Genomic DNA, 14,777 nt, shown 5'->3' with positions numbered 1-14,777 from the left:
TTATTTATAAAATATTTTCTAATATATTTGTTAAAACCCAAAAAGTTTTCATAAGCTCTTCACCTTAGGGGTAATATGGTAAAAATTGGAAAATAATTCCCATGATTGTGTCTGGGATGAAGGCCATGCTCAGAAAAAGAAAATATTCGCAAAGCCAAACAAAACAATGGCTCCGTTAAGACCTCCATTAGCCGACAAAAGTCACACAACCAAACACGACGATGATAATAATATTAATAATAATAAGATTATGTTATAAAGTTAAATCAAATTAAATAAAAAAACACTAAACTCATTCTCAAAAGACTTGATTTCACTTTCCCACACACCAGACCACCCCCTTTCTCCTCCCTCCCTTACCTTCTTCCCTTTCTTCCATCTTTCTTTCTCTTTCTCTTTCACAATTCACTCTCTTCTCTCTCTACTACTAGGGCTAAGCGAGGGCTAGGGCTAGGGCCTCACTTTTAGAATGTGAAAGTGAAACCCTAGCTCCATTTGCTTCAAGATCCGTTCTCTTCCAATCCCTGCATTTTGTTTTTTTTTTTTGTTATTTTTCTTGAAATGGGTAATTGCTGCAGATCTCCCGCCGCTGTTGCCCGGGAGGATGTCAAATCTTTAAGTCATGATCATGCTAAGAAAGACTCTTCTGCTGCCGCTTCTAAGAAAGCTCCGATCACTGTTCTTACTGGCATTCCAAAAGAGAACATCGAAGAGAAGTACCTAGTCGATCGGGAGCTTGGTCGCGGCGAGTTTGGGGTTACTTATCTTTGTATTGAGCGGGATAGTAGGGAGTTATTGGCTTGTAAGAGTATCTCCAAGAGGAAGCTTAGGACTGCTGTAGATATTGAAGATGTGAGACGTGAAGTGGCTATAATGAAGCACTTGCCCAGGAATTCTAGTATTGTTAGCTTGAAGGAGGCTTGTGAAGATGACAATGCCGTCCACTTGGTCATGGAGTTGTGTGAGGGAGGTGAGCTGTTTGATCGGATAGTAGCTAGAGGACATTATACTGAAAGAGCTGCTGCGGCTGTCACACGGACGATTGTCGAGGTTGTTCAGCTATGCCACAAGCATGGCGTTATCCATAGGGATTTGAAGCCGGAGAATTTTTTGTTTGCAAATAAGAAGGAAAATTCTCCTTTGAAAGCAATTGATTTTGGCTTGTCTATATTCTTTAAGCCAGGTGAGGAATTCCAGCTTTAAAGTTTTCAGCTGTACGCTTTATTTTTGTTTTAGAAAGGGAATGAAATTTTCAAGGTAATATTGGACGAACAGAATAACGAGCAAGATATACGCCTCCTTACCCTCCTCCTCTTTATTGCGAAGTAATGGATAATTTTTCATTTTGAATGTAATGAGTGCGAGCAAGATCTCCAATAAAATATTTTTTCATTGACATGTGAATACATGGTAATGCAAGGGAAACATTTGAACTAATCTAAAGCATTGAATTTACTGAATTGGCCTACTTAACTGCAGTAGTCTTAGAAATGTACAACTCTGCGGTACCATCTGAATTTCAATTGCAATTACTGTTGGATTGCTATTATTTATTTATTGTTTCTCCTTCTGGAGTGTTTGAGGATCGAATTTTCTATGTACAGTCAAGTCAACAATTTAGACTGAATTGACTATATGTTGCTGATTGTGAGCTTAAAGCTCATTGTTGCTGAAATTCACTATTATAGAGATTCAGGACGTTGAACTGATACCAGAGAGTTCACACATAAAAAGAGTCACTAGAGCCTTGAAAAGAAGTATGAGCCAGGTTTACTAGATTAGAAATAACCTTGTCCTTTTTCTAATTATTGTGATAGACCTTCGTTACGCACTTGCGCTGAAACAAGATGTTTCTTAAGAGACAGCCAATTGATCAACTTTCCTTGATGTAGTTGTATATTTTAGTTACTGTGTTATTCTGGCATAAATCACTGCCTAACTTTAATATTATATAGGTGAGAGGTTCTCTGAAATTGTTGGAAGTCCATATTACATGGCTCCAGAGGTGCTCAAGAGGAACTATGGACCTGAAATTGATATTTGGAGTGCAGGGGTCATTCTCTACATTTTGTTGTGTGGAGTTCCCCCATTTTGGGCTGGTAATGCTACTCTTTATGCTCCTTTCCTCTCTCTTGTATACCCTATGTGTGCCACGGAAGGCAGAAGGAACCATTTGTCGCCTTATTTCCTTTTTTTTCTTATTTCATTGTAACTGGAGCTATCTTTCCATTTTGTTTGTTCATATTGTAATTCATGTTTTATGCGTTTCCTTGAAAGTTAATATTGTTCTTATTTTATCGATCTGGGCATCTAATCCAGAGTCTGAGCAAGGGGTTGCACAGGCCATTCTTCGTGGGATTATAGATTTCAAACGGGATCCATGGCCAAACATTTCTGAGGGTGCCAAGAGTCTAGTCAAGCAGATGCTGGAGCCAGATCCAAAGCTTCGACTCACTGCGAAACAAGTGCTAGGTATTTATATCTCTTTGATGTTGCTTTGGCATCATCTTATAATAACATTCTGCATATACGTTAATAGATTGTGTTATAAATGGGTGTATTGTTGGATATGTTATTTCTTTGAAGATGTCCCGACAAGTGTATTTTGATGTCCTGTTTGAGTTATTTACGTCTTAAAGCATCTGCATTTTTCAAGAATTTACTGTATGATGTGTGTTTATCTATTAATATACTCTTTTTTTTTTTATCTTTGTAATTCCAGAAACATTTCATTTATGGTATTGTTGTCTAAATGAAGGGAAGCGATTGTTTTTTTAATAGTAATCAAGGTTGTAAAAAACGCTAGGCGCTAGTCGGGCGGACAGGGCCCTCAGGGATTAATCGCGGATTAGTCGGGATTAATCAGATATGTATTTTTGTATTTTTTATTTGTTAATCAATAAATTATTATATAAATTCAATTAAAATATGTATTATACTATCTAAAAATAATAATATAAAATTGTTTAATATAGAAAAACATGTATATTTGCAACATATATCTTTAAAAATGTGCATAACATCAACATTTCAACAACAATATTATTGAAACAACTTAAAATTGAATTATAATAAACCAAAAAAATAAATTCACAATAAAAAGTGCTTTTGTTCATTGTCGCTTAGGCGGTACCTAGACGGTATCGGCGGCGTCGAGGCGGTCTAGGCGGAGATAAGACGGCTAAAAATCACCTAGGAGTCAATAAAACGCCTTGAGGGACTAATTGGAGAAAATCGCGGCGGATTCTCAATTTCGAGCGCCTAGGTGGGGCCTAGGCGGCCTTCATTTCGAACAGTGATAGTAATTCTGTTATATTCTTCGAAACCTGAGAATTTAGCAACATGCTATACTAATTTCCTCATATCATGACTGGAGTGCTGAAGAATTTATTCTTGTACTCCGCGAACCAAAATGTCTTTCTTCAATTGAATTTCAGTTCCCATTTTGTGATTATGTATATTAATTTCCTCATATCATGCTGAGGAATACATTGTTTTTAATTCATACATAATAGTTGTTTACTTTTTTTTTTTTTTTTGAAAGTTAATATTTGTTTACTTAAATTTTGATCAAGACATGGAAAATTTCATTTAAACGTGCCATAAATAATTCAAAGTCAAATGTCACTATGTTATTAATAGCCCTCTAGGGACTCGCCTTGGCACCCTAGCACAGTACGGTGAGGGTGAAGCGCCTCGCAAGCCCTTGGACGAGGCTCCTTCAAGTAGATCACACCTAGGTGAATGCCTCGGCCCAGAAGTAATGAGGACATCCTTTCTGGATCCTTTATTCAAGCCAGACCTGGCGGATGCTTCTGTTAGTGCAAGAAGAATCACCGGGCGAATCAAAGTACCTAAAGGGCAAATGACACATTGGCGAGGCTTACACAGTCGAATCCTTTCAAAGTGTATCTACTGGGATTACTTCCTTACCAAGGAGGCCAGCATTACTTCCTCTTTAAGAAGATAAGTTTGAGGACCAGTCGGTTACGTTCTAATTACTGTCTCTATCATTTAGTCCTATTTTCTATTATGCCAGTTATCATCATTTCCCTCCCATCTTACCCATGTTACTCTCTATGTTGTAACCCTAGTAAGGGCATTTGCGTCCGTAGCCTTGAATTTAGGGGAAGTATTTAAACCCTACCATTTGTAAGGATAATTACCTTTTTATGAATCAAACAATATTTCTCTTTGTGAGTAAGGTTCTCATACCTATATCTTGGGATTAACTCCTAGTTTAGCTAGAGAAGAAACCCTTTGTTGATCTACGATTAAAATCATCACGTTCGTCTTTAATCTCTATCAGTTGGTATCAGAGCCCATCGTTTCCTAACCCCAAACTTCTTTTGGAAATGGTTCAACCAAGGCAACCTCAAGACTCCTTGGAAGCTACGGACAGAAAGTTTGAAGAACTGATGGAGCTCATTATGGAGCAGAATCGCGCTCATATCGAGCGACAAAGGCAAACGAAAGAACAACTCTAAGAGATGAGAACCTCCATGGAAAGTTTCAAGTTCGAAGTATTGACCGTGATGCGACGGCCCGCCAGAAGTCCTAATTGGTGGGAGGAAGATATTCCAGAGCCCCAACCACAGAGGCAACCCACACACATTCGCCCCCCTAAGGTAGAATAGAGCACATCAGCCACCGTCTCAGATAGGCCCTAGGACTCACGAGGTAAGGAGACCTAACTACGTTATTGTTCACAATGCTGATTGTGATAGTGACGGTTTCGATTATGTTGGGGATGATGGGATCCCTAGAAATATTGGGAATGTTGGGAACGTTGGTCTAATAGGTAACATGCATGTGGGTGTTGCTGGGGAGAACCCATATCTTAATAATAATCATATTAGGGAAGGGTACCTCGGGAACTTCGAGAGGGATGGTGCTTTCAAACTTAAGATTGATCTACCTTCGTTCGGAGGTGAATTAGACGTAGAGGGGTTCTTGGATTGGCTATCCGAAGTAGAGAGGTTTTTTGCGTACACTGGAATCCCGGATGAAAGTGAGGTTGGTGGCGTATCGGTTGAAAGGCAGATCTGCATTGACAACCGTGCTATCAACAAGATCACTACTATTCGGTACAAGTTCCCTATCCCACGACTGGATGGCATGCTTGATTAACTTGGCGGATCTAAAGTCTTTGAGAAGTGGATACCATCAGATAAGTATCCGGGCTGGGGATGAATGGAAAACTGCCTTCAAGACCCGGGATGGATTGTATGAGTGACTAGTGATGCCATTCGGGATGACTAATGCTCTTAGTACATTCATGAGGCTGATGAATCAAGTGCTTCGCCTAGTGATTGGGAAGTTTGTGGTTGTATATTTTGATGACATACTGATCCACAACCAGATATTAGAAGATCATGTAGAGCATACGAGGGTAGTATTTGACCTGTTGAGGAAGCAACAATTGTAAATGTCACTTCGTCATGGAGAGTATGGTCTTCCTCGGGTTTGTGGTTGGCAGAGATGGGACCCGAGCGGATGAGGAGAAGGTGAGAGCTATCAGGGAATGACCTACCCCTAGGAACGTGGGAGACATTCAGAATTTTCATAGGCTAGCAATCCAAAACTTCACCACTCTAGTAGCCCCACTAACCGAATGCCTTAAGAAAGGAAAGGGATTCAAGTGGGAAAGAGAGCAGGAAAACAGTTTTGCCTTGATCAAGGAGAAATTGAGTACAACGCCAGTGCTAGCCTTTCCCGATTTCGATAAATTGTTTGAAGTTGAGTGTGATGACAGTGGAGTTGGGGTTGTGGACGTCTTGATGTAAGAGAAGAGACCCATCGCCTACTTTAGTGAAAAACTATGTGAAGTGAGGCAGAAGTGGGCTACCTATGAGGGTTTGAAAACATGGGAGCATTACTTGGTAGGAAAAGAATTTGTCCTCTATACAGACCAACAAGTATTTAGGGAGTCAAAAGCAGCTCCGAAGCTCCATGCACCATGCATGCCCGATGGTCTGCCTTTGTAGATAAGTTCCCTATAAACTTATCCACAAGATTGGACAACCGACAAGGTGGTGGATGCCCTCAGTCGAAGGCTGGTGCTATTAAAGATAGTGAACCTAGAGATAGATTGTTTTGGGCACATCCGAGGAGACTACAGGGTGGATCCGGAGTTCGGAAGTATTTGGGAGAGTTGTAGAAGCCAACATGGAGGTCGGACATATCATCTGCTTGATGAACATCTTATGAAAGGTGGCTGTGTTTACCATGCACCTCCATCCGGGAGGTCATCCGAGATTTACACGGTGGAAGCCTAGGTGGACACTTTGGGAGAGACAAGACCTATGAAGCAGTGAGCTCTCGGTACTTTTGGCCTAAGATGAGAAGGGATGTCACTTACCTAGTGGAGAGGTGTTATATTTGCCAAACTGCCAAGGGACATGCGACCAACGCCGGCCTACACCTACCACAACTCGTATCTGAGACAGTATGGGAAGATTTATCCATGGATTTCATCCTCGGATTGCCCAGAACCCAGAGCGGCATGGATTCCATTTTCGTTGTGGTTGACAGGTTTTCCAAGATGGCCCATTTTATGCCATGCTGAAAGACGAATGATGCCTCAACGATCGCCAAACTGTTCTTCAAAGAGGTAGTAAGATTACACGGGGTACGAAAGAGTATCGTTTCAGATTGAGATACGAAGTTTTTGAGCCACTTTTGGCGGACGTTATGGGCTCTCTTTGATACGACCTTAAAGTTCAGAACTACCGCACATCCGCAAGTTGGTGGTCAGACAGAAGTGGTTAATCGGACCCTAGGGACTTGCTAAGAAGGAAGTGTAAGGACAAGCCCAGTATGTGGGACTTGGTTATGGCTCAGGCAGAGTTTGCTTTTAATGGATCGGTACATTCGGGAACTGGGAATCACCATTTGAAATGGTATATACGAAGATTTTCAATCACACGCTGGATATAGCAAACCTTCCAAAGGGGATAAGGGGAATGCGACCGCCCACCAACTGGCTAATGAGTATGTGCCGATGCATTAGGAGGTGAAGGAGACTCTTGAGGAGCGGAACCGGAAGTTGAAGGCCAAAGTGGAAGGGACCTTCAGTTTGAAGTAGGAGACGAAGTGATGGTTTACCTAAGCAAGGATAGGCTTGCCAGCGTCCCGAGCAGTAAACTTCGGCCAAGAAGATACGGTCCATATAAAGTACTAAGAGGATGAATGCCAATGCTTATCACGTGGCCCTACCAAATTGGCTGGGCAAGATGTCACCAGCCTTCAACATACGTGATCTCAGTCCCTGGAAGGCAGATGGACCCCTTGAAACTACTAAGGGCGAGTTGGAGATCCAACTCCTTAAAAGAAAGAGGGAATGACAAGGACATCCTTTCTGGATCCTCTATTCAAGCCAGACCTGGCAGATGCTCCCGTTAGTGCAAGAAGAATCACTAGGCGAATCGAATCCTTTCAAAGCATATCCACTGAGATTACTTCCTCACCAAGGAGGTCACCATTACTTCCTCTTTAAGGAGACAAGTTTGACGACTAGTCGTTACTGTCTTGCCATTTAGTCCTATTTTCTATTATGCCATTTACCATCATTTCCCTCCCATCTACCCCTATTACTCTCTATGTTGTAACCCTAGTAAGGGCATTTGCGTCCGTAGCCTTGAATTTAGGGAAATTATTTAAACCCCACCATTTATAAGGATAATTACATTTTTATGAATCAAACAATATTTCTCTTTGTAAGGTTTTCATACTTATATCTTGGGATTAACTCCTTCTAGAGAAGAAACTCTTTGTTAATTTACGATTAAAATCATCACTATCGTCTTTAATCTGTATCAAGAAGCAAGGTGGCAGAACAAAATGGAATTATATCATTTCTAAAAGTTATAAATTGGAATATGTGAAGATTTGGAATAAGAAATAGACCAAATTGAAGGGGATTTACGAAGGAATAAATAATTTAAGGTAACATCAATTCAATTAAAAAAGAAAAGATAGTTTAGATTTCTATTTGATTTCTATGATCTATTACACATAATTACGAGGAAAAGTAATAGAAAGACATCAAAACTAATAGCTGTTTTACTTTAGTAGCCGTTTGTCTCTTTAAGAAATCAACAAGGATTCGTAGAACGAAGGGAGTGTACAACCGGGGCTTCTTAAAAGCACTACTTTTTTTTCCCCTTAACAAGGGAGAGATAGAATGGAGTTCTTCACGAAGTTCGAGACAAAGGAATAAAAAACTTTCTCTATGGCCTCCTTGTTTTGAGACAGGCTTTGGGGTCGACCCCGGTAACAAAGAAGGAATCCATAAAAAGTTGTGGGGCACTCGACGAAAGGGGCGCACAATGAGCACAGGTACGAAAAATTGGCCCGCCCTAGATCCTCCACTAAATCCTGTAGTGGGAAGGATGAAGTAGGATCTATGTAATAAGATGCCAGGCGGGAATAAAGAATCTAGTTAGAAAAAAAATCTCGCCGCTGCCAATACTCTATGGCCGAGACCATGCAATCTTTATCCCAATGGAAGGAATCCTCCCATGGGCGCCACTCTACCTACATCATGTTAAAGACCCCCTTGAAATGAGTGCATGTACATCACACCTCCTACGGTGGTTGCCAAAGTTCCGAGTGAACCCGAAATAGGCCATGAACTTGGCAGGCCAATTCAGTCTTTTGCGAGCGCATAGTTTATGAGCCCGATGCTACACCGATTGGACAGAAGATAAGATATCATAAAGGAGGGGAGGAGGGTACATGGACTAAGAACAAGCAAAAGAAGAAAGAGCAACGGTTGTTGATGAAATTGAATGAGTGGGTCAATTATTTATGATTTTTAAGTTGAGGAATGAAACACAAATATTTAATTATAGTTGAGAATGCTGGTTGTTGATGAAACTGAATTGGGTAATGATTTATGAAACTGCATACTCCCTCCGTCTCACAAATATATGCACATAGAACAAGAAAACATTAAATATTAATGGTATTTTCCTAATATACCTTCAATTAATGAAATGATTTAATAAATAGAGCATTTGTTTTATTTTGAACTTAATAGTTTCAAACCATAAGATTATAGTAGGAAATTAGTGGTTATTTGTGCTATATTCGTGGGAAGGAGGGAGTACTTGTTTACAGTGTTTTGACAGATGTTGAGACTTAAGATTAGGAATTATGCATGATAAAAATTGGACTGTCACATGTTAGAAGGGATTATATCATGCCACATAATTAATTTACACATAGCGGGCTTTATTTAATTTAATTATTTAAGCTATTTAACTGATTATCTGATTTGCGAACGATAATATTTACTTTTGCTTTTTTTTTTATTAAGTAGCTCCATCCGCTGCTCAGGCGAGTACCTAGGGTGGTACGTAGTATCTCTGGCAATTTGACTCTCATCGCCTTAAAGGCGCCTATCACTTTTAACAGCACTCAAATCCTATAAATTTTCTTACAATGGATTCTAATTTGATACTTTATTAATCTATTAAAAGGGACTACTTGTTCAATTAATTCAGACCTTCACATGAACTTCCATTATCACTTCACAGTTTGTGATTGGTGCCGTCAATGTTTGTGAGTGAGTGAATATATCATGAATTATCCTCTACTGATTACAGTAAATTAACATGTTGGCATGGCCAAAGAGATGTAGGATTTAAACAACTTCATTTTATGCTTCACTGAAATTGTTCGATTCCCTTGATTCTTTAATTTTGCAAAATATTGGATTAAGGGGTTAAAAAGTTTTAAATGGTTATGCAGTAGTTGAAATCCTAGGTTACTTTCGGTAGCAATTCCTATATTATCACTAGTATATTTGAAAAAAAATTGTGATTTTTACATCTGTTTTCTATGAGTATTATTGTTCCAAAGGATACTGTAGTTAACATTCAAGTATAAGTAATTTTGGAGGCAATGAATTATCAAAAAAAAAAAAAAAAGATATTTTTGGAGGCAATGAAGTTCCATGATATTGGAGTGGTCATTGAGTAAGTCTGAAATTTACCATTATAGTATTTAACTTGCCCAACTGTGCTGCTGGTCCAATTTTGCTTCAGCTCATAAGGACATATCTCGTGAAATTAATTATAAAATGAGGGAAAACCGACTAAGGTGGTTTGGCCATGTAAGACGAAGAGCGCTTGATGTGCCGGTTAGGAGGACTGAAGAGTGGCAAAAGGATGTAGTGGTGAGGGGTAGGGGAAGACCTAAGCAAACTTGGAGGATGGTGATCGAGAGTGATATGAGTTTATTGGGGATTGAGGCAAATATGGTAGTGGATAGGACAGAGTGAAGGGAGAGAATTTGTGTTGCTGACACGACTTAATTTCACGGTTTTATATGACGGTTCATGTTAGCCGACCCCGAATCATTTCGGGACTAAGGCTTTGTTGTTGTTGTATGATTCAGAAACAAACAAACAAACACATGAAATGGTTATGTGAGGCTGTTTTATAGATATACTGATACATCTAGTTTTGGAAATTTGGGGATGACTTGGAAGGTGGTGTAAATGCTAAATGTTTCATTCAGATGATATATATTCACTATCTTTCAAATTCAAGTGATCTGAATATATTGTAAGTAAAGTACCACTTGGAAAAATAAAAGCTACTTGTATGAGTTAGCCACGCATTCCATTGCATATCAACAAACCTTTGCCCCTGCATACCATACATGTTAAGTTGCTTGATAAAGATATGGTCCAAGTAACTATTTTTGAGATTGGTCGTGGAAAATAACAGCATAAAGAAGAATCTGTGATGGTACAATATGGCTTCAGATATCCTGACAGATATCTCTTCTCCCTCCCTCCCTCCCTCCCTCCCTCCCTCCCTCCCTCTTCTCTTTCCCTCTCCCTCTGTCACATGTAGTATATGAAAATTAGATATGATTTGGAAGATAGAACTGGAAATGCTGCAAGTTCATTTAGTGTGGTAGCTCTAGAATAATACTTCCTAGCTAGCAGTATTATATGCTTCTTGGATGGGACTTGATTATGCCATCTAAGCTTATGTTTTAGTGCTGAATATCATGCTTATGCGTATATTTAATGTGTGAACTTCAACTGGTAACTATGTGCCGTTGAACATATAGCACTTCCCTGTCTACTATATCAACGGTAACGCTAGGTATGGTGTACTGAAAATCTTCCATCATTATGGTAATTGGTAACTCTTGGTTTAGAACTTTGATGATAAATGCTATTTGTTTTTTACACTTTTGTTTCCATTGACAGAGCATTCGTGGCTCCAAAATGCGAAAAAGGCTCCAAATGTTCCTCTTGGCGATGTTGTCAAGTCAAGACTTAAGCAATTTTCTATGATGAACAGATTCAAAAGAAAAGCCCTCAGGGTTGGTTCTTCATTCCATCAAAGTTTTCATCTTTTGCTTTCCTTTTTGATATTGTTCGATTGATAAATTAATGTGTGATTTTTCATTTAGGTTATTGCTGATTTCTTATCCAATGAAGAACTTGAAGACATCAAAGAGATGTTCAGGAAGGTGGACACTGATAATGATGGTATTGTTTCTACTGAAGAACTAAAAGCTGGACTTCGCAATTTTAACACCCAGCTTGCAGAGTCTGAAGTGCAAATGTTAATTGAAGCTGTGAGTACAATTGCTTATGCTTTTAATATGGTCAACAATCACAAGCATTATTGCAACAATTACTTGATGCTAATCTACAGTAATGTCTTAAAGTTACAAGTTGGACATTCAAAATTGAAATTTATGAGGATGATCTGCCTACTGGGTGGACAGTATTTCCTTTACTGTGATGAAACAAATTGCAAAGTTGAGTTATTTTATTGGCCCAAAATGAAGTTTAGTGACTATGATGAAACTTTTATCTAAACTTCAGTTACCGTGAGTGTTTTTAACCCGAACTATACAGACTTGCCTTAATTTTCTATTTTCTTCTATACCACATCTGACCACATCGACTCTGTTCTTTGCTGCCCGTTGGTAGCAAATTTTGAAGTTCTTAGTTATGGTTATGGATGGTGTTATGGAATTGTTTTTGCATCTTTACGACAAAGATGGTATCATAATGAGTGGGCTTGAGGGCACCGTTTTTGCAAAATTCATATTGGATTCGCTGGAGAAGATATAGCTAGTGAAAGTGGCTTTTTTCTTTCTCCTGATTCCAAATGCTTATAGTGAATTTGGTGGTGAATGGTGATAATTACAGTGCTGACATGCTGCTTTTTTTGTTAGTTTTTATAGTTGAACAAAGAAATGTAGGAGAGATTACTTGGGTAATCACTGAAAGGCCTCACCTTTGGTTCATTTTTTTTAAAAATTTCAAGTCAATTCATTGATTTTTGTAAACTATGTAATTCCTTTGATTTTAACAGTTGCCAATTTTGCAAGTACGTTCTGATAGCTTAAAAGGAAATCCATATTATCAATATATGAACGAGAGGTGGACGCGAAAAAGAGATTCAGAATATATATATATTTTTTCTACTTTTTCAATATCAAATATAAAGTAGTAATTCATATAACTATACCAGGTCTTACAGTAAATGGCCTCAATGGATGCAAATGCAGCGTGCATATTGGCATAAGATATTAAGTATCATCAACATTTCTAAAGTTCATACATGCTTCTCCAATCCTTGAGTGGCCATGCTCACTGTGTGGATGATGGTGAACTTTAACAAAGTAAGTTCATCCAATGGTGGTAAAAACAAAGTAAAGCTTACTTTGTCAAAAACAAAGTAAGCATAGCCTAACCCAATATGACTTGGATAACTCAAACTGATAATCTGAATTATGAGGATGTGTTTCTGTTTTTTTTTTCTTTTTTCTTTCTTTCTTTCTTTCTTTTGCTTGTGTTTTTTTTTTTTTTTTGGAGAAAGGGATATAATGCTACTGTGACATGAGGCTTTCTTTAGTTGACTATAACCAAGGACTAATCATGATATACATTGGAACTCATTTAATTAACGCCTTGGGCTCTTTTGATCATATTTTAATTTTGATATACTGAAGCCTGTTTAGACCTATAGAATTAGCTATATGATCAAGGCCAGCATTACAATGATTAAAAATGTGCCCTTGCATTGCTAGGAACTCTGCATTACAATCTGAGAAGTGTTGTTTATGATTTGAAGGCAATTCTAGAAACACGTGCAGAAGATTTTTGTATATTAATTTCTCTGTTCTGAATGTTCAAATTATTGTGCAACAGGTAGATACTAATGGGAAAGGTACACTAGACTACGGGGAATTTGTTGCCGTATCCCTTCATCTTCAAAGGATGGCTAATGATGAGCATCTTCACAATGCATTTTCTTACTTTGACAAGGATGGCAATGGTTTTATCGAGCCAGATGAGCTTCGAGATGCCTTGATGGAAGATGGCGCAGATGATTGTACAGATGTCGCAAATGATATCTTCCAAGAAGTAGATATAGACAAGGTGCGAAGATGAAATATTTTGTCATTATAGACAGACACTGAATGGAATCATAACCTCACTATCCTATATCTATGAATGCAGGACGGGAAAATCAGCTACGATGAGTTTGTTGCTATGATGAAAACGGGAACGGATTGGAGGAAGGCATCCCGTCATTATTCTAGAGGGAGATTCAACAGTTTAAGCATTAAGTTAATGAAGGATGGTTCACTAAACTTGGGGTGAGTAAGATATAGAGAAATATGTGTTTGATTGACCGAGGAAAAGAAAGTATTAGGTGATGAATGTGCGTCCATGATGTTAGATTTGCTTTCTTCTGTGATTAATTGCTGCTTTTGGGAGGTTTAGCAGAATTATGGAGATTGAATAGGATTGATTGTTGGTGAAATCTTATCAGTCTCTGGAAATGTTGATTATGTAAAAATAGTGAGTTGTAGCTGCGTCCTGAAATCACTTGGAGATTTGATAATTGTTTCTTGTTGAGTGAGTTTTGAATTGAACTCCATAGGGCTGTAGTATATTCTGGTGATGGAAAGAGGTAATGCGAATGAACTAGTGTGCATTTTGTGCATAAATTTAATCACGTTAGTCTACTGTTTCTAATTTAATAATTCATCTTTTCCCACAACCTAGCTGATTCTACATGCAATTTGGTTGTTTGAAAGAAATCAAAGCAGGGCGATAATTTTCTCAGGAAACTAAGGGGATTGTTATCAGGCCAGGTGTATAAAACGAAGCAATAGGTGAAAATTTGAATGCTAAACTCCCTATTTCATCTCTCCTTTCTCTGCAACATTTTCTTACAATTTCTTCAATTGCTCTTTAAGGTTTTTGATTGGATGGAGGGTTGAAAAGAGTTGATAAAGGAAGGATTAGGAAGAGGGATGGTTACGGTAGAGTATCCCTGGGTAATACTAATTATATATCCTTATCTCTTTATTTTTTGAATTATTCCAACTGTCCCATTACCTTAATGAACGAGAGTATGCATTTTCAATTCCATATCCATACAATTTAATTCGCTGTACTACCTATTAATCAATACATAAAATAAATAATTATAAATTTAACAAAATATAACTTTAATAAACCATCTATAAATTAAACAAATAATCCAAATTATTTAAATAATCTAAAAATTAAAACATTAAAAATAAATAGTACATTTCTATACAAGGATAATCTTCATTTTGATATATTGTGGTAACAGAAAACACATTAAAAATAGTTCATTTTCATATAATAATAATCTTTATTTTGATATATGATGAGTAATGAGTATCAGGTGCCATTAGAAGATTGGGTTGGTGACGAGATCGATTATAGTAGCCGTTTCATTACGTACATAATT

At 38.1% G+C, this 14,777-nt stretch overlaps 1 protein-coding gene across 1 annotated transcript; it reads left to right on the top strand.

Annotated features, from left to right (window-relative positions):
* The first annotated feature begins 282 nt into the window (after window positions 1-282).
* Window positions 283-14,006, top strand: LOC136205395 (calcium-dependent protein kinase 13). The gene is made up of 7 exons (XM_065995962.1): window positions 283-1,183; window positions 1,956-2,099; window positions 2,320-2,472; window positions 11,234-11,349; window positions 11,440-11,607; window positions 13,196-13,426; window positions 13,508-14,006. Exons 1-7 carry the CDS (start codon window positions 562-564, stop codon window positions 13,649-13,651), a joined length of 1,578 nt encoding a protein of 525 aa, XP_065852034.1. The 5' UTR covers window positions 283-561; the 3' UTR covers window positions 13,652-14,006.
* Window positions 14,007-14,777: the final 771 nt, after the last annotated feature.

This window comes from Euphorbia lathyris, chromosome 9 (genome assembly GCF_963576675.1).
Source record: "Euphorbia lathyris chromosome 9, ddEupLath1.1, whole genome shotgun sequence".
NCBI classification, from domain to species: domain Eukaryota; kingdom Viridiplantae; phylum Streptophyta; class Magnoliopsida; order Malpighiales; family Euphorbiaceae; genus Euphorbia; species Euphorbia lathyris.
Note: the sequence above shows the minus strand (reverse complement) of the source record. Positions and strands in the feature narration are given on the sequence as shown.

Excerpts from the sequence above, each read along its gene's own strand:
- LOC136205395 (XM_065995962.1), top strand. The coding sequence starts at position 562 with ATGGGTAATTGCTGCAGATCTCCCGCCGCTGTTGCCCGGGAGGATGTC. Across the intron at positions 11,608-13,195 it reads TGCAAATGTTAATTGAAGCT|GTAGATACTAATGGGAAAGG; the intron begins GTGAGTACAATT and ends ATTGTGCAACAG. Across the intron at positions 13,427-13,507 it reads AAGAAGTAGATATAGACAAG|GACGGGAAAATCAGCTACGA; the intron begins GTGCGAAGATGA and ends CTATGAATGCAG.